The sequence below is a fragment of the Dermacentor albipictus genome, chromosome 2 (genome assembly GCF_038994185.2).
Source record: "Dermacentor albipictus isolate Rhodes 1998 colony chromosome 2, USDA_Dalb.pri_finalv2, whole genome shotgun sequence".
NCBI lineage: Eukaryota > Metazoa > Arthropoda > Arachnida > Ixodida > Ixodidae > Dermacentor > Dermacentor albipictus.
Window position 1 is genome coordinate 28,961,750 of NC_091822.1, and position 25,729 is coordinate 28,987,478.

General features: G+C 46.2%; 1 protein-coding gene across 2 annotated transcripts in view; it reads left to right on the top strand.

Moving 5' to 3' along the window:
* The window catches only part of LOC139055903 (polyamine-transporting ATPase 13A3-like), a 220,057-nt gene that overhangs the window by 128,912 nt on the left and 65,416 nt on the right, over window positions 1–25,729 (top strand). For both annotated transcript variants that reach the window (XM_070533538.1, XM_070533537.1), the window contains exons 17-19: window positions 12,953–13,106; window positions 16,767–16,884; window positions 24,179–24,303. In XM_070533538.1, coding sequence (XP_070389639.1) covers window positions 12,953–13,106; window positions 16,767–16,884; window positions 24,179–24,303 — 397 coding nt within the window. The remainder of the gene's footprint in view (window positions 1–12,952; window positions 13,107–16,766; window positions 16,885–24,178; window positions 24,304–25,729) is intronic.

Below are 25,729 nucleotides of genomic sequence, written 5' to 3' on the forward strand. Positions count from 1 at the left end.
TTGAATCTCGAAGAAGACGTTTATGAAATTCAGTTTAAATTTAAAGCTGACAAAATGGGCGGTTCCTCTTCGTAACGTATATACAAGCATCGAGCGCTCATATATTGCCAAGTTTAGGTTTTTCATCGCAATCACCAGTTCTCTCACTATGTCTTTTTTTGCCTTCTTTTTCCACGTATAGGACATGTCTCTGTCAAGGTGGTTGAATTGGGTTGAATCAATGCGTATCGCGCAGCTCTGATTTAGAGTGACAAATTATACTTCGTCATCGTAACTTCCTTTTGTGTACGGTGTGCTTATCGTACCCAGGATGTAAGCACTTTTGAAGGCGTACTGGTACTCATAAGCTGATAGCAGATTAGTTTAAGAATTGTTAGTCTAGATATCTAAAAGAGATGGGTTAAATTTCTGGTGTTATCAGCAATGCAGAATTCTCTTCAGCGTGCTTTCACCGGTTACCTCGGGATCGCTTCTCGACTCCTTGGCTAAGATCAAACTGTAGAGGTCAGAGCTGGGGAAAGGTCCACGGTCATGCGGCCGCTTTAAACACACTTGAAATGACAGTAGAACTCTGTCTTGTGACAAGCATATTTTCTATCCTTCTTTCCTTCGCACTGTTCTTTCTTCACATTATCTTCATGAAATATACGGCCGATGACAACGGGACAGCTAACATGTCTTGGCATTTTCCAATCCTGTGTTTGGCGATGATGGCATGGCAGATCCAATAGTACGGAGCTCCTCATCTTCTCCTCCTCGCTGCCCATCTGAGCCGGCTCAGGGGCACACAACTCATTTACCTCTGACAGCGGGGCAGGACAGCACGCGGCGGCCGATGTGACGAGCCGGTCGATGAAAAGCAACAATGAATTGCAACACCAGAACTTGATACAAACACGCACGCTATAGGATGTGGAGAAATGCTTAGGATAAACTCCAGAATGTTTGCATCCTGGTACTTATGAAAATGAACAGTTTCATTCCATGGCTGCTAATAAGAGGGAGAAAAAAAAAGTTAATTGGCTTCATAAAAAAAAGTGAAGCAGGCTTTCGAGAGCAAGGGATGGAATAAGTGTTTCCAGCTTTTAATTCCATTCTACTAGTCGAACGGTAATCGCGCTACCATCTACACTCATCGTCATGAGTTCTGCCGTAATTTTGAATCATTACATACCACATTACGTGAATATCCACCGTTGTAGTCGGCGGCATGGCCAAATGATGGTTTCGAAAAAGACCGACGGCAAAGATTAATACCACATCAAAATATTGACGTCAAATTTCTCAGGGAGGTACCTGTAAGCAAAGTAAATAAATGTCTTTGAAAGGAGTATTAGGTTAATTTCGGTCTGGGTGGGAACCGGCCTCCGGGTTGTGAAACGAGCACGCTTCCCGGACGCCGCGACGGCTCCACGGTTATGATTGACTAAATGTGTGCCTAGTGCGCTCGTCATTGCGCACGACACGTCGCAGCTATCTGGCAGGCTAAAACGTGGACTAGTGCTTGCGTCGTTGGGCACGTGACTGCACCACCAATGCACAGGAGGTGGCTCCACGTCATGAGTATACAATCAGTGTATCAAACTTCGAAAGACAGTTAAGCTTCCCCTTTACGAGTGGAACGCGATAGTATTGGGGGCGAGCTCTACCACTGGAAAAGCTGGCGCCACCATCAGCGTGACGTGGCATGAGCGATCACGTGGACACAGCGCCTGCGTCGGCTGCTTCGGAAGCGCCGAAGCAAGCTGAAAATGAAAGTTTAAAATCCCACCTGCGCTGCGGTTCTGATTAAGTGGTGAGGCTTTACCGCCTTAGGCGTCTGCTTGACAACATTTGAAAGTACTATAATAGGTAGTGGCTGCCTTTGGAGGCGTGCAGCATGGTAGGCTATTGCTTGGTGCCGCAGTGCCGGACGCACGCAATGGAGCCATGTGTTAGCCTTATTCACGCATAGGTGCAGAACAAGGAGCTGCATGAAGCTTGACTCGCGAAACTTAGAACCGGCAAACAGTCATCGGCTACAACTCGTGTATGCAGCAAGCACAGGCGCGAGGAAGATTTCTGCTACGGCTCCAGGACAGCGCGAGGTTCGGTGAGTAGCAGAAAACGCGCCCTGAGACGCTCACCCACACCCGCAGCTCGGCTAATGTCATGACGATTTGGTCTACTAACTTGTTGTTGCTAGATACGGTAAGTTCACTGGAACCGAAAGGTTGCGCTAAGACGCACAATAAAAGAAGGCATGGCATATGCTCATGTTTGTGTTATGAATTAATCTACTGGATTACGAAAGAGAAGCAGAGGGAAATTGCACGCTGAGAAGACCGATAAACATATAGTGTGACGCAACTTGAGAAATAACATTGAAATGTCCAAGAATTTAGAAGACAAAACGCTCTCACAGCGAAAGCGAATCATTGTGTGCGGACATGCATGCAGACACGCAGTCGGTTGCCGCGAACCCGTGCGATTGCTGCATAGAGGCTTCATTCTGTTATGCTCCATTTCTTTATACAGACGGCCAACGATAAGAACATATTTTGCATAGTTGGCTGAGCGCTTGCCTACCTTTCACGCAAGAAGCCGGTTCGGGAGACACCATCGCGGCAACCGCGCGCTGTGGCGTTCACTGTACGTATTAGGTAAAGAGCTAGCGTCTGTAAACGATTCTGTGCTTTCCGTTTGCCCAAGAGTATTATAGCGACAGTCATAAGCTTCCTTCGTTTTGCGAGTACTTACATAAATGTCCAGGAGGGCTGCCGCGTGGTGTTCTTATTGAGCACCGTAAGCGAAACCTATGGGGAGTGCGCCGCGTGATCCCTCTTACTACGCAAGGGAGGCGCTCCCGACAGATGGCGACTCCGTTAGTCCTCGCCCCCAATTCAAAGGTCCCCGTCTGCCTTTAACATTTTGCAGCAACGGCAGCTTATGTAACCACATCGTTTATTGGGAAACGCTGACGGCGAATGCTATACACGACGGCCACCTTTACGGTACAAATGTGGCTCCTTCCGTGGACCGATATCCTGTAATTGTTTGGCAGTTTTAATATTTCTGTCTGAGAAGGAAGGAGTGGGAGGAAATAAAGAGAAAAGGCAGGGATATTAACCGAATGTGTCGATGTGGATACCCTACTATGGGGGACGGGAAAACGGGCATAGAAAGATAAGATAGAGAGAGGAAGGGGAAAGAACGCCGTGGTGAGCTCGCGTACGCACGCAGAGGGCCTCAGTGAGTCAGAAGTGTTCACATAGGCCAGTCGCCCTCAAGAAAGAAAAAAGTGGCTTCACAGCTTTGTGAGCCAACGAGCAATAGGGACGGTCTTCAAGCAGCACCTGCACAGACAACAGCCAATCACCCAGTCGTCACAATGCGATAGATAATGTTTGTCTTTGCGACTGAAATAGATGACAATGGCGCAATAATTGTTCGATGTTGTTCTCCACGCCGCAGCCGTCGGATGCAGCACTGTCGGTCATTCCAATCAAAGTAGTGTACGCCTTTGTGAAGGCCACTTCCAGCCACAGCCGGTATATAAGCGATGTCTCAGGTCGGTGAAGCCCGAGTGCAATTCCGAGTTGCAACGAACGGTTCAGTTCGTACAACCTGGTGCGCCTTGTATTTGGCGCGTTTCCCTCTGTTAAAGAGAGTTTGCGTGCCAGGTGACAAAGCTGCCTTGCAACGTCTGTCCTGGAAAGAGTAATGGGAACGCTGGTGTTGTTCTTGATGTGAGTCTCGGGCAGCTTTGTCTGAATAATCATTTCCATTGATGGCGCAGTGGCCAGGTAGCCACTGGAAAGTAATTTCGTGACCTTTCTGTTTGACGTCGCAGTGTCGCAGTGTTACTCCGCTTGTCGGTATAAACACAGCAGTCCCAGAACTGGTTGATGTGGTCGGTCCGCGAGTCTATATGTGTACGTGGCTACTGTAGTTCTCGTACAACAGGAGAAAGCTCAATTGCTTTAGTGCAAGCGGGGGTAGATCTGACTTTTCCTGAAGTCTTGGAATTCTGAGGTGTACTTCAAAACTCCACAAACACCACGGAGAAGAGACCGACCTTGCCGCAGGTGTGTACCCCGACGTAAGCGAGGTATGATATGCACTGACAGTTGTACAAAATTACATGTGGGGTCTTTCCATTGTGAGTGGCGAGGTAATGTGCCTGACATGTGCCTGACATGTACACGCATTGTCTTGACGGCGATGTGCGTCGTGATTGAATAATTTTGAGCAACTGCAATAGTTACTGCCATTGACGCACTGCGTGGTAACCCAAGGCATATCCTCAGAGCTTGGGCTTGAATGCTCTGAACTGTACGCAAATTGGTTTTGCATATGTTGGAAATAATAGGTAGGCTGTACCAGAGGAACCCAACAAACAGCGCCCTGTACAGCTGTAACAAAGATTGTGGGGACGCCCCCAGTTCCTTCCTGCAAGCAGCCTGAACAGATGACATGTCGCAATCAGTCGCGTTTTCAAGTGGTTCACCGTAAGAAGTCTAAGACAAGTTGCTGTCAATCACAACACCACTGAACCTGTGACTTCTCATGGACGATATCACTTGTTCTTTGATTGATGTGGCGTATGCAGACATTGGCTTCAGGGTAAGCGACACCACAGCACACTTTTGCCAGGTCACCTAGAGAAACCTTCTTTACGAAGGTAGCATGATGTCGGTGAGGCCGCCTTCTGAAGCCGAGTGCGAAGCTGTAGCTATGTCACCCCCAACGTCCATGTAGAGATGTCGTTGGCGTAGGTAGAGAATCGAATGGTGCTTGATAGGTCCTTGAGTAACCAAATAAGGGCTAGATTAAAAAGCGCGGGGCTTAGTACTCCGCCGTGAGAGACTCCGTGGCTACTGTAATACTGGAGTATAAGGGCGTCCCTGAAGATCACGTAGAATGATCGCATGTTTAGGTAGGTATGAACGAGACATATATCTTGCCACCAAGTGCTATTGCTTCTAATGCTTTAAGGATTGCTTCATATGTAATTATCGTAAATCCCTTTAACTTCTAGAAATAAAGCATCAGACAAGCGTTTACAGGCCTTCCGGGATTCGAAGTAGGTTACTAAGTCGACAATGTTGTCTATAATGAACGGCCGCGCTTGAATCCTGGTAACATATCTGGATAAATTTCATAGTGCTCTAGGTACCAACCCAGACGCGTTAGAAACATCCGTTCCATTACTTTTCTTACACAACTAGCAAGCGCGATCGAAAGGTGTGACAGAATGTCCAAACGCAACTGGACAGTTTTGAGAAGCGCAATAAGGCGGGTTGTCATTCATTTCTGGGGAACCGTGTCACTCTGTCATGAGTCACTGTATAGGAGCAGGAGTGCCTTTCGAGCGCGTTCACCAAGGTTACACAAAGCGCGGTATGTAATGCCATCAGGTCCTGGCGCTGAGGAATGCCTGCATAGAGCAAGCGCAGTCGGCCAGAGAATACGGGAATCACGTGAGAATGGTGAGTGGTCGTGAGCCTGCGTTCCAGTGGAACTTGCGTCACCGGCATGCCTCCTACAGAAACTTTGTGCGACTTCAATCTCTTTGCATTCTTGGTAAAATACAAGGGAAATAAATGGGTGGCGCTGCCCAGGGGTTGCATGGAGGCCACGAACAGTTCTCCATATAAGAGACAAAGGCTTTCGGGGATCCAGAGACTCGCAGAAAGACATCCATCGTTGTGAAGCCAGATTGTACATACGACGCTGAATTTTCTTCTGTGTGCGTCTGGCCGATCTGAGATCATGGATAGACTTGATGTGCCTACATCTTCGTTACGCACGGAGGCGAAGTGCCCGAAGTTTCCATAATTTGATGTTGAATTCTGTGCGTGCGGAACTTTTCCAAATCGAATGTGTGGCAACCGGGAAGGCACCTGTTATTGCATCGCCTAGGCAGGATGGTATGTCGTCTCGACAGCAGTCTTCCATGATTGATAAAATTTCGGGCAGTCAATGCATTGGATGGCCCCGGAGAACTTGTAGCTGTCATCCTCTCAATAATGAAATAAGTTGGGGTGTGGTAACTTCCCCGCGTACCCAAGTCCCAGAACCATTGAACCCTTATGTTAGAGGAGCGCGAAACAAAGCTAAGGTGCAGATAGGTGTAGCTTCTATCATTTAACAAAGTTCTCGTTCAGAGGCAGTGGACGCCAATGTTCTGCCCCTGGAGTTAATCTTGGAGCTTCCCCAGTGCTATCGATGGGCAATGAAATCTTCAGTGATCACCCACAATGGTGGAGTCGTCAAAATTTCCCGTAAGCGCTTGCAGTTTAAACGACTTCATAGTTATAATTAGGCTCAGAGAACTGTGAACGCGACCTTGCTCTTCTTCATAGTCAAACACACGTACTGGATTTCATTATCCTGTCATACAGGGTGAACATACATCATGTCATGGCGTATAAAACAATAATTTTGCTGCATTGCCCGTGGGTGGAGGAAATAATGCACTCATACCTGGAAAGTCTGATGGTAGATGACAGGCTTGGCTCACAAATGACAATAATAGGAAACTGACTTACGAATACAAACTGTCGAAAGTGGGAGACAGCGACTTAAGTCCTCTCCCGTTACACTGAAATACAGTTGCATTCTAGACCTCCCATCGAAACGATGGCCTCGGGCATGCAATTGCTTTACCCTAGGGCTCTAGGGTAAAGCACTGGACCCAGCGTGTGCAGCACTTGTAGTGTGCTCTGCGCCAACGAGGTTTTCATGCTGCTGAGTAGAACACGCATACCATTCATCACTGACCTCACCAATATTATAACCTGGCCAGCAATAGTTGTCGCTGCACCATCGGTTTATGAGGATGTCGATGGCGGTGGTTTCCGAGATATGTTCGTGGCAGGTGGTGCGCTTGGAAGTGCGAGCCACTCTGCAGGATGATCAAGTCTTGCCATTTTCTTTGTTTTCACGATGTCTTTCATGGTGTCCCTCCTCGTTAATGTAGTAGCCGCTTTGTCGAAAGACGGCGTGCTGGTTGCGGCATTTCGTTGCACTCTTCGGTGGCGATACCAGCGCTGCCTAAGCGTAGCGGCAGACTATCTGTGTGTTTAGTGATCCCGAACCATTCGCTTTAGAACCGCGAATTCCTTCCGGACCCTCCGGCAGTCCTTCGATGAGGGTTTGTGGGAACTACGGCAATCTGTCTCTTTTATGTTCTTGTGCTGCCCTCTGACGCACGCCGCTTGAAATGTGTTAGAAGGGTGTCGGGGATTTCGCCGTTTGATTTGCGTACCTGCGCCCATGTTCAGTGTGCATCGGTTGTGCGTTTTGTGAATCGCGAATAAGTGGAGAGTGTTAGGTTAGGGGAAGCAAGCCACTTGCGTCCCCTAACCTAAAACTCTCCTCTATTATTCACGGTTTCTTCGGGGCAGCATGTCGACTATAGTGGGTGAACAGGCCCGAATGCGCTGTTGTGGTAACAGCGCAGCCGAGAAAGGCACGCCGAGTTCCGTCTGCCGATGCGGTTGCCTCACAATTCGCTGTCGCTCATGTCTGCGATTGCACATCGCTTTTTGTATTCATTTTACGCATGCACTAAACATCTCGCATATTCAAGAAGCCTTCGAGCACAGCCTTCCACGTGGGATTTGCCAAAGCGGTGCAATTGTTTACATCGACATGTACAGCTTCAGAGTGCTGTTAGCTCTTCGAATATTGCAGAAACGGCGCATCGCTGATGTGAAATAATCTCATAACGTATCAAAACATACACATCTGCGCATCTGAGACGCGTTGTTCTCCTCTGAGACGATTCAATACGAGCGGTTGTGTTACTCAAACTGCAATTATGATCCAGACACATATATATTACAGGCTGTTACTGATTCTCGCTTTCCTTTAACTTAATCATCATGGCGCGTGCCATAATATATTATTAAAGAAAACTGTGCTCGGCAAAAGCCCCCCCCCCCCTACAGGCCATGTAGTTCTCTCGCAAAAACGCGGATCTCATTGCTGACACTGCTGGTAATGAGCGAGTTTATGCTGCTGTACTGAATGATTCTTCTCATCTTGCCCGTTTGATGCATAGGCAAACAGCGCTTCTCTGGAATTACGCAATGCGTCAGCATAACAACACACACAGACCCACCATTTACGGGAATGCGACTGGCAGCGTTCGGCAACGGTGACCAAAGTACAAGATGCTGGCACAGCGCTGTGACGCCGCTTGCCACTCATTGTGTGCGCGCCGTGCGAAGTGAAGAGCAGTTATCAAATCGCTGTAGGGGTGACAACTGAATTGACAACGGTTGCACGAATAGGACGGGGTCAGGCGTAACAGAAGTTTCGCTAAACCTGATTAACATTGACTCAAACTTCACGTGCACGGCTTGAGGACTGAATCTCGTGCATTTCAACTTCGAAGGCATGTCGACGCATTTTGACCGCGAATAATTATATATAGAAGTGAATGAGCTGCAGCTATCGCGTTGTCGGTGCGACGGCTGATCGTGTAGGGTTCAGTCAAGCTATCTTCGTCGGCACGCTGATTTTGTTGGTGCCGTAGACAAGAAAACCCGTCGCGCTATATGACAACTCGCACCCGTCGGTTGCGTCGTTGTTCGCCTATCATGATCAAATGGTCTCAGTGACACAGTGCTGAATCGTCGGCGTCAGCGCCTTGTCAGTCTCGTATAGACCCAGTGTTACCACGCCTTAAACGAGTTATTGAAGTCAGGCATGCGCCGCCACCACCAGCGACAGTGGGCTGACGCTGCAAGAAGACTGCATCAGCAACATGTTTTTGAAGTGTCGCCCAAGTTTAACGCAGGAGTATATCGATAAATTTGACAGCCGTCAATGCAAGACGGCAACTACGTGCTTCATGGTGCGGTCCAGACGAAGCGCTGACCCTTTTTCCGTTTTAAAGTGGAGTTGCGGTCTTACACTCCGCACATGTTCGGTACCGCACCGACGTCAAGCTGCCAGTATAGTTTCAACGCGGCGCACGGCACAAGTGTTCGGGACAGTGAGCGTCCGTGCGCTTTTTTTTCCGGGGTAGTTTCCCGCGATATCATGCCGCGCGGCCGCGCGCGCGTTCCTCCCACAGCGTTCTGCGACTACTCCGCTAGGGCATCGCGCAAGCGCCGTCGCGCCGTGAGAAAGGCGGCGTGCGGCACTTCAGGAAATTCGCGCGGCACGCGTCTTCCGAGTGGGATTCAGCGCACCGTCGGCACACAGCATTGTTGATATAGACGCTTTTTACACAGCCAATCTTGAAGCACGTGTGATATTGCAGGAGCTTCGGTATGTAAGATCGAAATGCATGGCCAACTTTGAGGTGAGAGGGAAGGCAGTCTACCTCAAACACAAACTTCGCCCAGCGTGTGTTTCCGAGTCTGATGAGATACGTGACGACAGTGCCTTCTGCTGTTGGCTTTATTCATGTAGGCAAGTCGCCGGCCGGGAAGAAAACGTGGATGTCATAAATGACGCCAACAGTGCCATTGCCACCTGTAGGGATTATTGATCGCACTTTTTCTTTGCCAGTTTCCTTGACATTCCAAAGACTTTTATTGGGCTACGATGTAGAACGTCTACACCCAAGAGATTCTTCCATGAGTTTATTCTCACACCTTTAATATCACTCGGTGCTGTGCCTTCGAGTAACAAAGAAAGAACTTGCCTGTTCAGGAGCCGCAAATTGGTCATAGGGTCCACGGGCATGAAGAGAACAATGTGCGGCCAGCGCTGTGGTATATCCTTCACGTTTAAAACACTTTCCGGCGATGACGCCAGCAGCAGTCTTCTTCTTGCCTTTCGGCTCATGACAACCTCAAAGTCGTCGTCCGAGGAGTCGCAGCTCTCCGAGTACAACTCGGTGGCTTCCCTGTTCCTGTCGCTTGAGTCGCCCCCGCGTTCCCTAGACATAGGCTAGCCGGACGGCTGCGCGCCAGGAAGGTCCCCGGAAGTTTCTCCGTCTATTGCTGCAAGAAAGGAGCGGCAGCTCCGAGAATTTGCTAAGAAACAAAGCGAAAATGCAGAAACAACAGTGCCAGCGTTCAACTAAAGAGTCACTTCCTCTGTATGAGAAGATCTAACATAAAAGGTATGCGCTGTCGGTGTTTCTCTTCATGACATTTGTTTGTGGGCTGGCATTCTGAAAGTTCCGAGGAAGAACTTAGCAAAAAGTGAAAAACAAGGTATGAGCAACTTTAGTGACAGAAGAGTGGCTGGGTATACGTTGTTCGGAATTATATTTCGCGAAAACACGCTAGACCCTGGACGTGGCACGCAGGATCCTCTGCAGCAGGGGACCCTTAACGCTCTCGCGTGAAAAACCATTCATGTACGATATAATGCCTCTGAACGGTCCCTCGGGTTATGAACTACTCGCGGGCAAGCGATCGCGTTGAGGCTAGAGCTTGCGCCGACAAGGAGCGTGCAGAAAAAAATATTTCAGCACAGAAACTATAATGCTTTCACATCGCCACACGTAAGCAGTCTTAAATGCCACCGCCAAATTTTTCATATGTCTTTCTTTGCCTCCTTCAAACACCTTTTTGTCTCTGCCTGTCTGTCTGTCTCCAACACTGACCCCCTCATCCAGGTTCTTTGCTACCTTGGGCCAGAAAGATTGTGCTGGTGAACGTGAGGCCGCGTCATCACTTCATCATCGTCATCGCAGCTTCGTCATGCTGTCGTCGTCATGCGATCATAGTCTTAAAGCTGCCGTCATCCCATTGCAGTCATCGTAATACCGCCTTCATTGTTTCGTCCACGTCATTGCTTCTTATTCATTTGATCATAACTGGGCTTTCATCACTCAGTCGTGATTACGCCACCATTGCCATGCCATCGACGTCATTTCATCGTCTTCTTACAGTTGTCGTCATGCATTCGTTATCATGGATTCGATATCATACCTTTATGGGGATACCGCTGTGGTCCTATGATTATCATCATTCCGAATTCGTCACTTTACTCTCGTCATACTGTTTTTGTCACGCCATCAATATTACGTCATTGGCGTCAAGTCAACGTCGTCACATCATCATCGTCATGTCATTGTCGTTATAGAGTCGTCATCGTAAAATCATCGTCACGCCATCGTTATCATTTCAGAATCATCATCCCTTTGTCGTGATGCGGTCGTCGTCATATTGCTTTTGTCGTTCCATCAATGTCGTTATGCATACTGTGCTATGCTGTTCACACAAAGGACAAAATAAATGAAATTGACACAGGTTGGCGCCTTGTATGTGCATATATCATCATAATCCTCATCAGCATATTAATTACGTCCAATTGCAGGACGAAGCCTTCTACCAGTGATCTGCAATTTCTACTATTTTGCACTAGCTGATTCTGTTACGATCGGGCAGCGGGGGCAGTGACCATCGAACCTCTCTTGATGTCCTGAGACAAATCGCTTCACCTTTTTCAAGTTAACAGTGCGCTCCATCAGTCAGACCAGTGGTCACACCATGGTGTGACGTGATTGACGGAAGACAATGTAGTTAACGGATGCCACTGGGCCGCCCACCATGATGTTGGGGCAAATAAACTTCCTGGAAAGTGCTTTCTGCGCCGTTTCGTTACGGCTGCTGCTAGCCGCCCATACCAATCATGGCAAGAACCAACTAATTACTTGGTCATTACATGAACCGACACGCGTCAGCGAGACAAGCGTGAATTGTCCTATTAGCGCGTCTCCCTTCCTTTCTCTACTCCTCATGTAGATATTGTAAATAAATGCAGTACTCTTCACTAAAGAAGGCTCTCGTTAAGAAAGCTCGGACCACGCCGTGAAACCGTATACCCTCCGTGTGACGCCCCTGTAGAGTCGGCCGGCTACCCGTTACGAGACGCACCGGTGGCGTAGGTGATAGAGCGACCCTCAGTTGACGCCAGACTCTGAAGCCATGACCCCTGAACCTTACAATTCCAACTAGTGTCGGCAAACTTCCTAGTTTCATCTCCCCGCCTAATTTTCTACCGTCCTCGACATCGCTTCCTTTTTTTTTTGGCGTCCATGCTGGGAATATAATGGAACAGCGGTTATCCGCCCTACACGTTGCATATTCGCCCCGCACGTTGCCCTCCATTGCATATCCGCTTACAAGTTGCACGTTGACAATCATCGGGAGACGAGTTCTGCCAGATTTTTTTTTAGTTTATGTCCTGGCCGGTGACAAGTAGCATTGCACAACACTTGAAGAAGCAGTCAAGGTCCTGCGATAGCTTAACTGAAACGTGCATTATGTGGCACGTAAGCGCTTGGAAAAATGAGAGGGCTGTCCTCGCTTCGCACCGATGAGCGTGCAAAGGCAACAAGTGCCGTGAGGCCCCGTCGGTGAAAGCAATGAGCTAGTTCGTGTCACAGAAGGTGAGTTGAGGCTTCAGAATGCTATATTGGAATCCGATATCTCTGTGGTTGCCCGGTACTAATAACAGAATAGAAGGATGCTCATGGTTTACATGTTTTCCGCATTACAGAACCTTGACAACATTGCGGAAAGTCCCCAAACATGTATTCATTACACTCATGCATAGTGTCATTACGCACAGGTATTCATTTCTTAAATGAAACTTCATTTACCGGAACAAACAAATGAAATGTTGTTCTGACTTAACATTGCAATGAGTAAACAATATTGCAAGAACAGCCCAAACGTGTACACAAGAATAGGTAATTCGGCGTGCCGAACCCTTGCTCCACGCACACACACAAAAAAATCATACATCATCATCATCGGTATGCCAATTCGGTCTTTATTGTAGCCCAAAAACGAGACGAGTATTTTGTTCTCAAATATGATTTTCATTGTTATTTCTTCTCCAGGTTTTCAATAATGAATGAGCAATATTTCTGCATACCCTTTAAGCCTTCTGATCGTGGCCACGTCACCGCTTTATTACTGGGGCATCATTTAGAAGACTATTGTGCAACGTCAACAATGGCCACCCCCATGCGTTGCCTCTCACTCAGGTGCCGTTCGAAGTGGGCATCATTCGGCAGTTCCCTTTCTCGTCCTCCCTGCAGCGCATGAGCGTCGTGTGCCGTACGCTGGGCAGCCGCCACATGGAGCTGTACGCCAAGGGCGCCCCAGAGGTCATACAAGCCCTCTGCGTCCCCGAAACAGGTATCCCAGCCACCAATAGGCACTTTACTTCGACTACCACGCCACATGGCATTGCGATGGTAATAGTGCATACATCTGTGGTGGTACTCTCGTGCCCTTAAGTAGATATTGAGGCTTGAAGAGGCACCGGGTGGTCGTTTAGCGCGTACGCGCCCATGTCTTACCTCAATTCCTGCCAGCCAGATCCAGCATTACTTCCTTAGCGTCCTCGGTAATTTGTACTATGTGAAACGCAGTTCAAACTTTTGTTTATTTTTTTATTTTTATTTATTTCATTTATTTATTTATTTATTTATTCCTTTATTTATTTTTTTATTTACCCTCAGGGTCTTTCGGCATTAGATAGGGGAGTGGGTTATACAACAAATAAGAAGAAAATAAATTACGAGCTTATGCACAATATTTACTAATTATACAATGGTAGCTGAAAGTATGATAAATACAGTAATGGAACATGACATATAAAAGTAACATTAAACAATAAAAAGGAAAACACCACCAGTAGTTCGTACAAATGTTTGCCATTATACAGTGTTAGCTACTGCTTCTCCAAAATTATCACTGTTTTTAATGGATACAATGTCGGAAGGAAGCTCATTCCAATCTTTTGACGTACGTGGCAAAAGTGAGTGTAAAAAACGTGTCGTGTTACGTGCATCAATTCTAAATTTATGCTGATGATCAGTATGGTGAGATATGTAATATGGTTCCGACTGGAATTGTTGGATGAAGTGTAGGGTGGTGATTCAGCGTAAGAAAAAATGAAAGGTGGGAAATTCTTCAACGTGTTGCTGGCCGGTTGAAGACCCACATTCGATTTCATTGAAGATGCGCTCGCGCTATGGTCGTAGTTCCAAAGAATAAAACGAGTGGCGTTGCTTTGGATTAATTCAAGGGAATGTATTAGGTTTTCGTGAAAGGGGTCCCATATAGCTGCAGCGTATTCTAATTTTGGCCGTAACACGGTTTTATAAAGTATTAGCTTTGAAGGAGAGGGAGCACGAGAAAAGTTTTGGCGTATGTATCCCAGCAAGCGGTTGGGTTGGTTAATCATATATCACACGGGATGATTCCACGATAATTTAGATGTTTTGTGCAGGCTTAAGTACTTATATGAACTCGGCGATTCTAAAGCAACGTCATTCAAGTAGTACACAGGCAGGTTATCGTTATATCGGGATACTCTCAGACATTTGCACTTGTTAATGTTGAGTTCCTTTCACCACAATCTGCACCAATGGCTCACGTTATTAAGATCGGCCTGAAGCACGGTGATGTCGTGTTCGTTGGCTATTTCTCTGAGGATTACACATTCGTCTGCAAATAAATGTACGTCAAAAGTTATTGCTGGAGGTAAGTCATTAATATACATAAGAAACAATAGAGGTCCCAGGACGGAGCCTTGTGGCACACCGGACTGAACATCGCTATGAGGTGTGTCATGACCATTAATGTTACGAACTGAGAACGGTTAACGAGAAATGACTCAATCCATTTTAGAACATTATGATCGAAGTTTAATTTGCTCATTTTATAAAGTAAAAGTTTATGACACACTTTGTCAAAGGCATTAGAAAAATCTAAAAAGATGCAATCGGCAAGAGAAGAACGGTCAAGCATTTGGTGTATTTTGTGAGTAAATGTTAATAATTGTGATTCACATGAGAATGATTTTCGAAAACCATGTTGCGATGGCGAAAAAAATGAATTAGACTCAAGAAAGTCCACAAGGTTAGTAAAAATATGTTCTAGCAGTTTGCAGGAGGTACTGGTTAATTATATCAGGCGATAATTTGTAGGTGATGTTTTGCTGCCAGATTTATGCAAAGGACTTATTTTTCCTATTTTCCATTCTGACGGAACAGTAGATGTGCTGAGTGATTGTTGAAATATTTTGGTTAATATAATGGAACTCTAAAAGCAGGTGTTTTACAGAAATTTAGCACTGATGTTATGAAAGCTGTGTGACGGATGTATCTTCCATTAATCTATTAATTGAATAACTCAGGTAACTTCAACAATCACTGGAGGCTTAGTTAAGAAGTTATAGTCATTCAAGACCGGTAATTCAATTTCAGCTGCCCGCAAAAATGTTTAACAAAGTTATTACTCAGGAGAGTTCCGCATAGGTGTTTTCGGAAGAGGGTTACCAGATAAAGTCTTAAGAGTGATAGAATCATGGGAAGGTGGATGTATGACGCGGTAAAATTTTTGTACGTCAGCATTGATGGTAATGTGTTGATAAGAATGTTTCCTTAGCGTATTTGAGTGCGACTACATAGGCGTTAGATGCTAATGTGTAGGCTTTCCAACGTGAGTCAGTGGGTGATTGCTTCGCGGAACGATACAGTCGTCTTTTTGTTGTTGTTGTTTTTGTTGAATAGTCACTTTAAATCATTATTGTACCAAGGCGCGTGCGGGTTGCACGTTATAGTAGGGTTTGCGATGTGTTTATTGATTAAGCGATTTACCTCTGCTGAAAACATATTCCAGTTTCATTGCGCGCTATGATTTTTGAAATCACTCAAGAATATGCTAAGATATAGACTCACCGCATTATTTATTGTTTCAAAGGTATCTCTCTTATAGTCTCTAATTATTGTTTTACTCTTCGGAAGATTCAGAAACGGAGCATTAAAGTGAATATAAAGGTTCGAAAATGGCCTACCTTAATTTATGCCAGCAGGTGCAGTGTTATTTTCTTAGCAACACCAGTAATGTATTATTACGTTAAATGAAGTTGAAATAAACGTTCCGAAACGTTGTATTTTTCTTTTACTTCGTGTGGAAGATTACGATGTGATTGAATAACACAAAACAAGCACATGGACGCACATTTTAGTTAGAAGCTGCATTGTTTAAACACATTTGGCTCCGCTTCGAATGTGGACATATTGGCTAAAAGCTTTTGTATAGTAATTATAGTTTTTTACGTGTTTTTTTAGAGTTGTGGGAAAACAGCAATGAAAGTTGTGTTGACTGCACTACTGCTTGAAGACTGAGTGCCTTATACCACAGTTACGCAATATTGACACGCATACAACGTGACAATATCATAAACCGACCAAAGTGTTTTTTTTTTTTCCTAAACGTGCCGCTATATTTTGATCGGATAGCCCACTGTACAGTTGAAATACACGGATCGTGTTCACGTCCCTAACATTCAGAATTGTGTCCTGTTTGGCTTTGTTAAAGCGAAAGCCTTAAATGCCTCCTAGTCCCGATGGCCTTGAGAACGCGGCGTGCGGTACAGGAAGTCGTGCGAGCTCGCCTCGAGCACACACGCGCTCGTGCCACTGCTAGCGCGTTCGTCTTCTTCTTGCACAGCTGGCAAAGTTAATAAATATTGAGTTAATTAAGGCACTCGGAGTCATGAGCTTTGGTTCGAGAAAACAAGCAATAAGCAGTATCAACACGTTCCACTGAGAATGTCGAATAATTTAACGCATGTATCTTAAAAATACATGCTTTCGCCTTCACTCTCTTTAGTATATGCTAAAATGACTGTCAATGTATAAACGAGAACTATGCGTCAGAAACTATGGACGCGACCTAATTAGACGCTATTGCATAAAAGCTACATCGTGCTTACATCACTGGCTCCTTATTTCTGTTGAGCAGCCAGAAAACTGCGACCTCATATTTCACATCACGTTCCAGTACCGGCGGAATACTTTGAAGTGCTTCGCGGCTACACGCTGGAGGGGTTCCGAGTCGTTGCTGTGGCCTACAGGCGCCTGGAGAAGATGACGTGGCACCACGTTCAAAGAGTAGACAGGTAACTTACTCATTTTGTTTAAATTCAGAATCCTAGTTACTGCTGACTCACCGCACTACACATGTATTGTGGCATCTGTACCATTCTGTCACCATGACAGCCGCCGATAAGGCGTTGTATCGCATGAGCGCCACTTATAAGAGCGAGCGCAATTCGTTTTGACACCGCCAAAACAGTGCATTCGAGCAATGCCGCAGGCAATTTGAGCCAGCCTAACGAGCATTACGGAGGCGCACCAGCTACTCTGTCTTGACCTCAGCTACACTATAGGCTCGATCACCTATATGGTTCACGGGATGTAACCAATAACATCGTTGTGATCTTTTACTTATTCCCAAACCTGTTGAAAAGTATTCGTTTTTACTGAGATACTAGGTGTACATATCCGACGGCGCGCGGCCATGCAACGCTTATAAGGTTCGACCCTTGTTATTTTTTATTGGTATTTGTTAATATTGTTACTTTTATAACTCCTAATATCATTATTATCGTTGCTATTGCAGTTCTTGTCTGCAAAATGTTGAGAAAGCTCTCATCATGATTATCATTGACCGTGTAATGCCCAACATATTATGTATGCTCTGCTGTTTCGATACCTCAAGGTACTGATTTAAGCACGGGAGACATGAGGCCTAGCGTATAGTAGCGCTTTTGATATGCTACCGTCGTCATTAACAGCAGTTAAAATCCATCGAATCGGACACTCTCGGTGCATTAAACAACGATTTCAGTCAGAAGCCCTGCCTAGAAACGGGAAAACTGACTACAGGAGGCATTCAGTATGCCCCCCTCTTGCGAAAGTCGTAGCAGTGCCGTCGGCGCATCAAAGTGAACCATGTCAGCGGAGTCTGCAAAAGCGATGTAACGTGTGCAAACGATGCTTTGAAGTTAATGAAGACGAGAGCTCCGAGGCTGCCGAGAAGTGTGTGTACTGCTCCGGCAACTACCAAGCAACATCAAGCTATTCCGGAAGAATAAAAATAAAATGAACATTCTTCGGAAAACGACTCACCACCATTCTACGCGCAGAGAATCCTCAACAGCTGTGTGCCGTTGTAGCTGCATTTGACTACGCACCAAAGGGCTCCTAAAACGTCCCTGCAAGATTACCTGTCCCTTCCAGAACAGCCTCCTTTCCTACCACGTGTGCCGTCCCACATCGGGCAAAAACAGAAATCCACTTGAATTGACCCACATACAATGACACTACGGTGTAATCATTTTTCTCAAGCGGCCACTTCGGTTATGAAATTGCATTTGCTGCCCTTCAGACACTCGCACAGCACCCTACTCCACACTGAACCTTTGCGCAAGGCTGATAACAAATGAGCTTACGAACCTAGTGGCGCTTTTAGCCAGTAAGGGACTGAAACTAACGACAAAGATACCACTCAGCGCACGTTGAAAAGTCAGCCGAAGTCTATACACGTGGTTCTTTCTCAACTACAAACGCCGTCTGCTAAGTCCTCTGTACAAGTGCTTACCGTACTGGAGGCGCTCTTTGCAGCTCTTCTTTAACAGCTTACGAAGATCGGACCTTCTGCATCTTCGTGCACCCGTGAATGAGTGCCAGTCGCCAGTTTGTCCTTTCGAAGCGTATTGCCGGCCGGCAGGTCTTTAAGGACCTTTCCTCGCAGCAGTGTTCCCTTGACAAGATATGCAAAACCTTCATTGGGACCTTTCCGCAACATCGATTTGGGTCCGGCCCAAGACGAATCCGGGAGGATTGTGCCCATCATCATCATTATCATCATCAGATATTGTCATGTCCACTGCACGACGAAGTCCTCTCCCGGCGATCTCCAATTACCCCAGGGTTGCGCTAGCTGATCCCAATTTTCGCTTGCAAATTTCCAAATTTCATCACCCCACCTAATTCTCAACCATCCTCGACTGCGCTTCCCTAGATTTGGCTCCCATTCTGTAAATATAATGATCCAACGGTTTTCTATCCTAAGCATTACATAGCCTGCCTATCTCAATCTGTCTCTCTTAATGACAACCTGAATATCGGCTATTCCCGGTTTCTCTTTGATCCACACAGCTCTATTCCTGTCTCATTAAGATACACCAAACATTCTTTGTTCCATCGCCTTTCGCGCGGTCTTTAACTTCTTCTCTAGCTTCTTTTTTTACCCTCCACGTTTCTGCCCCATATGTTAGCACCGGTAGAATGTAATGATTGTGCACTTTTCTTTTCAACGACAGTGTTAAGCTTCCAGTCAGGATTTGGTAATGTCTGCCGTATGCACTACAACTCATTTTAATTCGTCTGTGAATTTCTTTCTCTTGATAAGGGTACCCTGTGGTTAATTGACCTAAATGTACGTACTCCTGCAAGGACTAGAGGCTGACTAGCGATCATTTATTCTTCTTTTCTTGTCGGGCTATTGAACATTACCTGTATCTTCTGGATAGTAATTTTAAACGTCACCCTTACAATTTTTCCGTTAAGGTGCTCGATCATATGTTTCAATTCATTCCCATTGTTGCTGAATAACACAATATCATATTCGAACTGAAGGTTATTGAGATATTCGCCATTGATTCTTACTCTAAGCCTTCACACTATCATAGCTTAAATACATCTAACCATGCAATGAATTGCTTCGTAGAAATTGTATCCTTGCCTGACCCATTTCGTGATAGGTAGTTTTCTACTTTTCTTGTGGAAAACCAAGGTGCCTACGTAATTTATTAGATATTTCCTTAGATATTGTTACGGATGTAGAACAGATGTAGAATAGGACAGAGTTTTATAGCCGACTTCACTGTATAGATCCGCGAATCTCATGATGGCATTTCAGGCGTAAATTTTCAAAGGGAATTCAGCGCCACACTTGAATGTGGTACTGACGGAATTCTATTATGGAGCACGCTGCCAATCGCCATTTCTCGCCAATCGCTTTTATTAGGCTTAACGGTCTCTTTGAATTTAAAGGCAAGCTATTTGGCTTATGTAATGCCCCAGAAACCTTACAGCGATTTATGGACTCCACTCTCCGCGGTCTCGAATGGGAGACTTGCTTTTGGTATTTAGATGATGTGATTATTTTCGACCTTCTACGAGCACAACCTGAGGGTTGGCATTGTTTTAGATTGCATCCAACCGCCTGACCTCATTTCTAATTCTAAGAAGTGCCATTTCGGTGAGCATGAAACCCTTGTGTTGGAATATCGTGTCGACAAAGACGAGATATGGCCAAAGCTCCAAAAGTTTTGTGCTTTCTACAACCTTAAGCAGCCGAAGACAGTGAAAGAACTCAAAAGTTTTCTTAGCGTTTGTTCTTACTTTCTCAGGTTTATTAAAGACTTTGTCCAGCTTGCTTGTCCACTGAGTGACCTGCTCCGTAAGGAGACTCCCTACATATGGTCCGCTCAGTGCGAGACGGCTTTCCTAGCAGCTGAAGTTTTACTCATCTATGGGCAGCTTTGGTGCCATTTGTTTCCGGAGGCGTTCACGCAACTGCATACTGATGCAAGTCGTGTAGGCGTTGGTGCTGTGCTCGCCCAGTTTCATGACGGTGCCAACACGTCATTGCGTACGCAAGTCGTACTGTGACGAAAGCAGAGACCAATTATGTGGTCAGGGAACTAAAATAAGTTGTTTTTGACATGCACATGTTCAGACCACATTTGTACGGTCGCCATTTCAAGACTCTACCGATGATCATTCTCTCCACGGGCTCATTAGACTGGATGAACCAACTGGCCGGATGACTTGGTGGGCCTTGCAACTTCAAGAATACTTCTCCGTTGTTCACAAGAGCGGTCGATGCCAAACAGACACCGGCTGCTTCTGTCGTGCTCCCTCTCAGAGCAAGGGCACCGAACACGAAGGTTTCTTCAAGAACAAACAACAGCTAGACCCATCACTCAAGGCGATTGGTGATGCGCTCACAGATCTGAACGGGCTACGTCATTTTTTATTTGTTACGGTGTGCTGTACCACAAGAATTATTTTAACAACGGTGCTGCAGTGCTCCTCGTAATCGCACGATGCCTGCGCCTTGTGATACTCCGGGCCATGTACGACGACATTACATCCGGGTCGTTCGAGTCGTTCGACCAAATTACATTTGGTCGAACGCTCGACCGCCTCCGCCAACGTTTCTGTTCGCCTCCATAGTAGAAGACAACCAAGCAGTACGTCACCAGCCGTGATGTCTGCTAACGCCACTAGCAACTGACCATTGGTCCTGCAGAAACACTGCAGCCAGTTAGACCGTCAACTTCACCTTTTGGGAAAGTGGGCATAAATTTACTCGGTACCTTCTCCAAGTTTTCCACTAGCTGCCGCAGGATAATCATACGCGTGGATTATTTGACACGTTATGCAAAAACAATGGTTCTTGTCTCAACTACAGCATCCGATGTCTCATAAATTCTGCTGAATTCGATTATCCTCCGTCACATAGCTCCTCTTGTGGTGATAAGTGATCGTGGCCGGCAGTTCACCACTGACGTTGTGGAAGAGTTACTAGGCCTTTGTGGAATTCAGTAGCGACATTCCATGCCTTGCCACCCGTAAACAAATGGTGTAACCGAGCACACCAATTGTACCGTAGTCAAAAAGCTCTCAATGGATGTCACAGCGGATCGTAATAACTGAGATGCCGCGTTACCTGTCATCACGTTCAATCATGATGCCGTAGGCTACATACCTTTCTGTCTTCACTACACTCGTCATCCTCGAGCTTTTCTCGACACGATACTTTCTTTTTCGCCCAACGAAGATGCTTCGGTTGTGAAGATATGTCGTGGCGAAGAAGCACGTGGATTCGCCTGGCTGACAACTCTATCGTCGAACGCTCATATTGAAGCTCGCTACGATGCAGATTTCCCTGTCAGATTCGCCACAGGTGACTTTGTGTGGCTGTGGACACCGGTTCCGCAAGGGGAACTTTTCTAAAAGCTTTTTCCCAATTATTCGGATCTGTTCGTCATTCTTAAGTGGTTGAGTGACGTGACCTACGTCATCGCTAAACTAACGGCTGATAGCCGGCGTTCACACAAGACGCAAGGTGTTCACGTCTCACGACTGAAACGCTACCATCAACGTACACTCTGACTCACTCGGTGAGCTTCGTTTGTCTCGGAAGAAAATGTAACGCCGCCCCGGAGGAGCGTAGAAGACGACGAAGAAGCGGCGCGAAGTTGTGGCGATCGGCTGTTTCAGACCATCCGATGATTATTTTTATGCTTTTCATCATTCGCAGTTCAGTCTGCCTTTGTAACAACATTCACCTATACCTCCTGTGATACACAAAGCCTCCGTAACTGCTGGTACTTCTACTGGATCATTATCTATGAAAGCCATATAGAGAGGTTGATTGAACTCCACAGATTTCGAAATTACCTGATTGATTGCATGCATGTGTTCCACTGAAGAATATACCTTTCTGCAGTTCTCTTGGTTGGAAATCAAGTGTAGCCCTCATTTGACGTCATCAATCGTGTCGTTTTTCTTTCTCTACTTATTTGATCCATGTGTAGAGTCGCAGGCTAGATCGCACTAGCACAGGTCCACCTCTCTTCCTCTTCTTCAGCAAGATCACTTTCGCTCTTGATACACTGTGAAGAGTTCTCAGTCGTCCACAGTTCAGCAAACCATTTACTAAATTATAATTTATTGAACTGGTAATTGTACCTAAAATAATGCTTTATTGTGTGTGTTTTTGTAAAGTTACCCTTCAAGTTCAGAAATAAAGCTACACAAGCTGTTCTAATTTTTCTTAAAGTGGAATTTTCTTTGGGCATTGTGGGGACAAATAATTTGCAAAATATATTATGCAATTATCAGCAAGGGGAAGAAACACTCATGAAAAGGAAAATTGACAACGGCCTTGAAAAATATAGATGAATAGACAGGAAAACGAGAGAGGTTAACCAGAGAATCGCACGCTTTTCGACCCTATATGGGATAAAGATTTGAAGATATATATGAAAAAAGCAACAATTATTTTGAAACGGTCATCGGCACACAAAATTGTGGTGCAGCACAGGTCAGTATAACCAAGTGGAATACGTGTGATCTTTGTGCGTATGAAGTCGTGTTGAAGCGAATGCGAGTTTGGCGTATCGAATTGTTTTGTTTCTTTTCTTGACTTAGTTCCTCACCAAACGTTTTTCTTCACTTTTTTGTCCATAGACTGTTCTGCGTGCATGTGAACGTGTTTCAGGTGCCCTTTTTTATGAGGAAACTAGCCACCAACACGCCAAGAGCGGACCACTGGCTGCTATGATTAACAGTATAACAGCGTGAAGGAAAGTCGAGTACCAGAAATGACAGGATGGCAAGCCCTTTGGTATCTGACTAAACGAGTTATTCTGATTCCATGAGACAACTAATAGCTTGAGCCCACACTTTTCCTGCTATGCCTTTCCCTGCTCCTATCACAATCCCAGCGTATGGTTTCTGCACTTGCCCGACACTGCCAAGCGAGTGAAAGAGAAAAACACTATTTAGTGGATGCTCGAGATGTTTGCGCGGCCGTACTCCTAGCGTACTACTCCAGAGCGAAAGTACAAGATGAGCCTTGCGTGACTACGACAGTTTTTCTTAGCTACAATCCCCCATCCTTGGCTGCGCCTTCTGCATATCCTAATGCCACGCCATACACAGAATCCACTATCATCACACCCAAGTGCACATTTACAAGGTGTTTAGCCACGCACTTCGAAAATATTACACGTTATCGCATCGAATATTTTGGAGCGGCAAAATGGAAAACACTGTCCCGCCAACTTTCGCACTGAAGCGCTGAAAAGCTCAAAATAGTGTTTTAAACAGAACAGCACGTATTTTGACAGAGGCAAAGAGGGAGACAAGACACGGACAAGCGCTTATTTGCAACTGAAGTTTATTGCTTGGAACGAGGAATATATATAACAGCTCCAAACGATAAGAAAACAATGAGAAGAACATTCATAGGTTCACAGTCAATCCTACATGCCGCACTGATTGAACGAGATAACTGTAATCATCATACCCTCCCCCCCCCCCCCGCTAAAAATTCCATTTCTTTGGACGAAATCGATGAAGAGGGGCTACTTACGCATACGTCTTTTGACCAGGCGATGTGCGCTGCTTCGATGATTCCACACGTTAGTTGGTAACTATGTTTACTTAAATCCTGTTCTCGATTGAAATCAGGGTGGCAAGCTTCGCTGTCGCAGTATCTACAGTGGATGCCAAGATGCCCTTTTACAGTATTATGCACATTGTTGGGCTCCTTGAGGGCAATCTAAAACCATGGCAGCTGCGTCATTGTCTGTTTTTTTTTTGTTTCAGGTTGCAGGTGGAGAATGACTTAACTTTTCTCGGTTTCCTCATCATGCAAAACATGTTGAAGCCGGAAGCAACACCCGTGATCGGCACACTTCACGGTGCTCGGATCAGGTGCCTGATGGTGACAGGTAATATTCACTACTCGACCAGAGACGCAGCTTCTCGTGGGTAACCACGACCTCTCAGCCTGGCTGCCAGTTTGCGATGCCGCATTCCCAACGCTGGGTCACCTTCTGGCGTCACCCCCGATCCCCCGACTTTTGGACTGAGGCGCTCCGACAGAAATGCACACGGATGCCAGTGGCTTCGGCATTGGCGCTGTTCTTGCTTAATGATAGACTGTCTTCGATTAATACGTCGTTGGTTCTGCCAGCCGCACACTCACGAAAGCGGCAACAAACTATGCCGTTACGGAAAAAGAATGCTTGGCTATCCTTTGGGCCATAACTACATTCCGTACTTACTTCAACGGCCGCCCATTCGACGTCATAACTGACCACCACGCTCTCTGCTGGCTGTTGAACCTGAAAGAACCTCCAGGTCGCTTTGCCCGATAGATTTCTTGCTATGTTCACACTTAACAACGGAATACTGGTAAGCGCAATTCTAAGAAGGGACAGAAGATAGACCTTCCGTCGCTACTTCTACGGCTACCCCACGTGATAACTGACCACCATGCTCCCTGCTGGTCCTTTGTAGCGCTTGTCCTGTGCTTCTGTGTCTATCTTTTGTGCCGTCTTAAAATTGCGTGTACCAGTATACCGTTGTTAAGATTGTTTCTACGCTGGCTTTTCTGTCACCTCCATCCGCACCTTCTCCTAGCCGTGCATTACGTTGCCAAGCATACCACTTCCTTCTATACGTTACGTCCTCCTACACCGGCGCAACCACCTCTCGGACGGCCACAAACGCTTACTCGTGGTCTCTCGGCATCTACGTTCAGGCATAAGTGCAGCATTACGCGATGACCCGCAATGCTCGCATGCAGGAGTACTAAAAATATGCGCCGCAATGCTATCCCTCGTCCCTCTGCTGATCTACTGCAAGCATTGCCTTGCCTGGGACGTGCCTTTGAGCGCGTCGGAGTTGATCTCTACGGGCCCCTTCCGAGCACTTCACACACCAACCGATGGGTCATTGTGGCGATAGACCATCTTACGCGCTATGCGGAAACTTCGCCTCTGTCCAACGCACCTGCGCGTGGTCTTGAGTGGTACCTTCTGAGTAACAGAACACTTCGTCACGGAGCCCCCATACAATTTCTGAGCGACAGAGGCCGTGTCTTTTTCTCTGACGTTATAGGAGCCCTACCCAAGGAATGTCACGGGACTCACCGTACCACTACTGCGTACAACCCGTAAACTAATGAGATGACTGTGTGCTTTAACCGCACTCTTGGGGACATGTTTTAGCCATGTACGCCGCGTCTGACCAAACGAATTGGGACAGCGTCCTACCCTTTGTGGCGTGTGCTTATGATACCGCCACAAACACCAACACGGGATTTTCCCCATTATTTGATCTTTACGGACGCGAGCCTTCCTCAACAGTGGA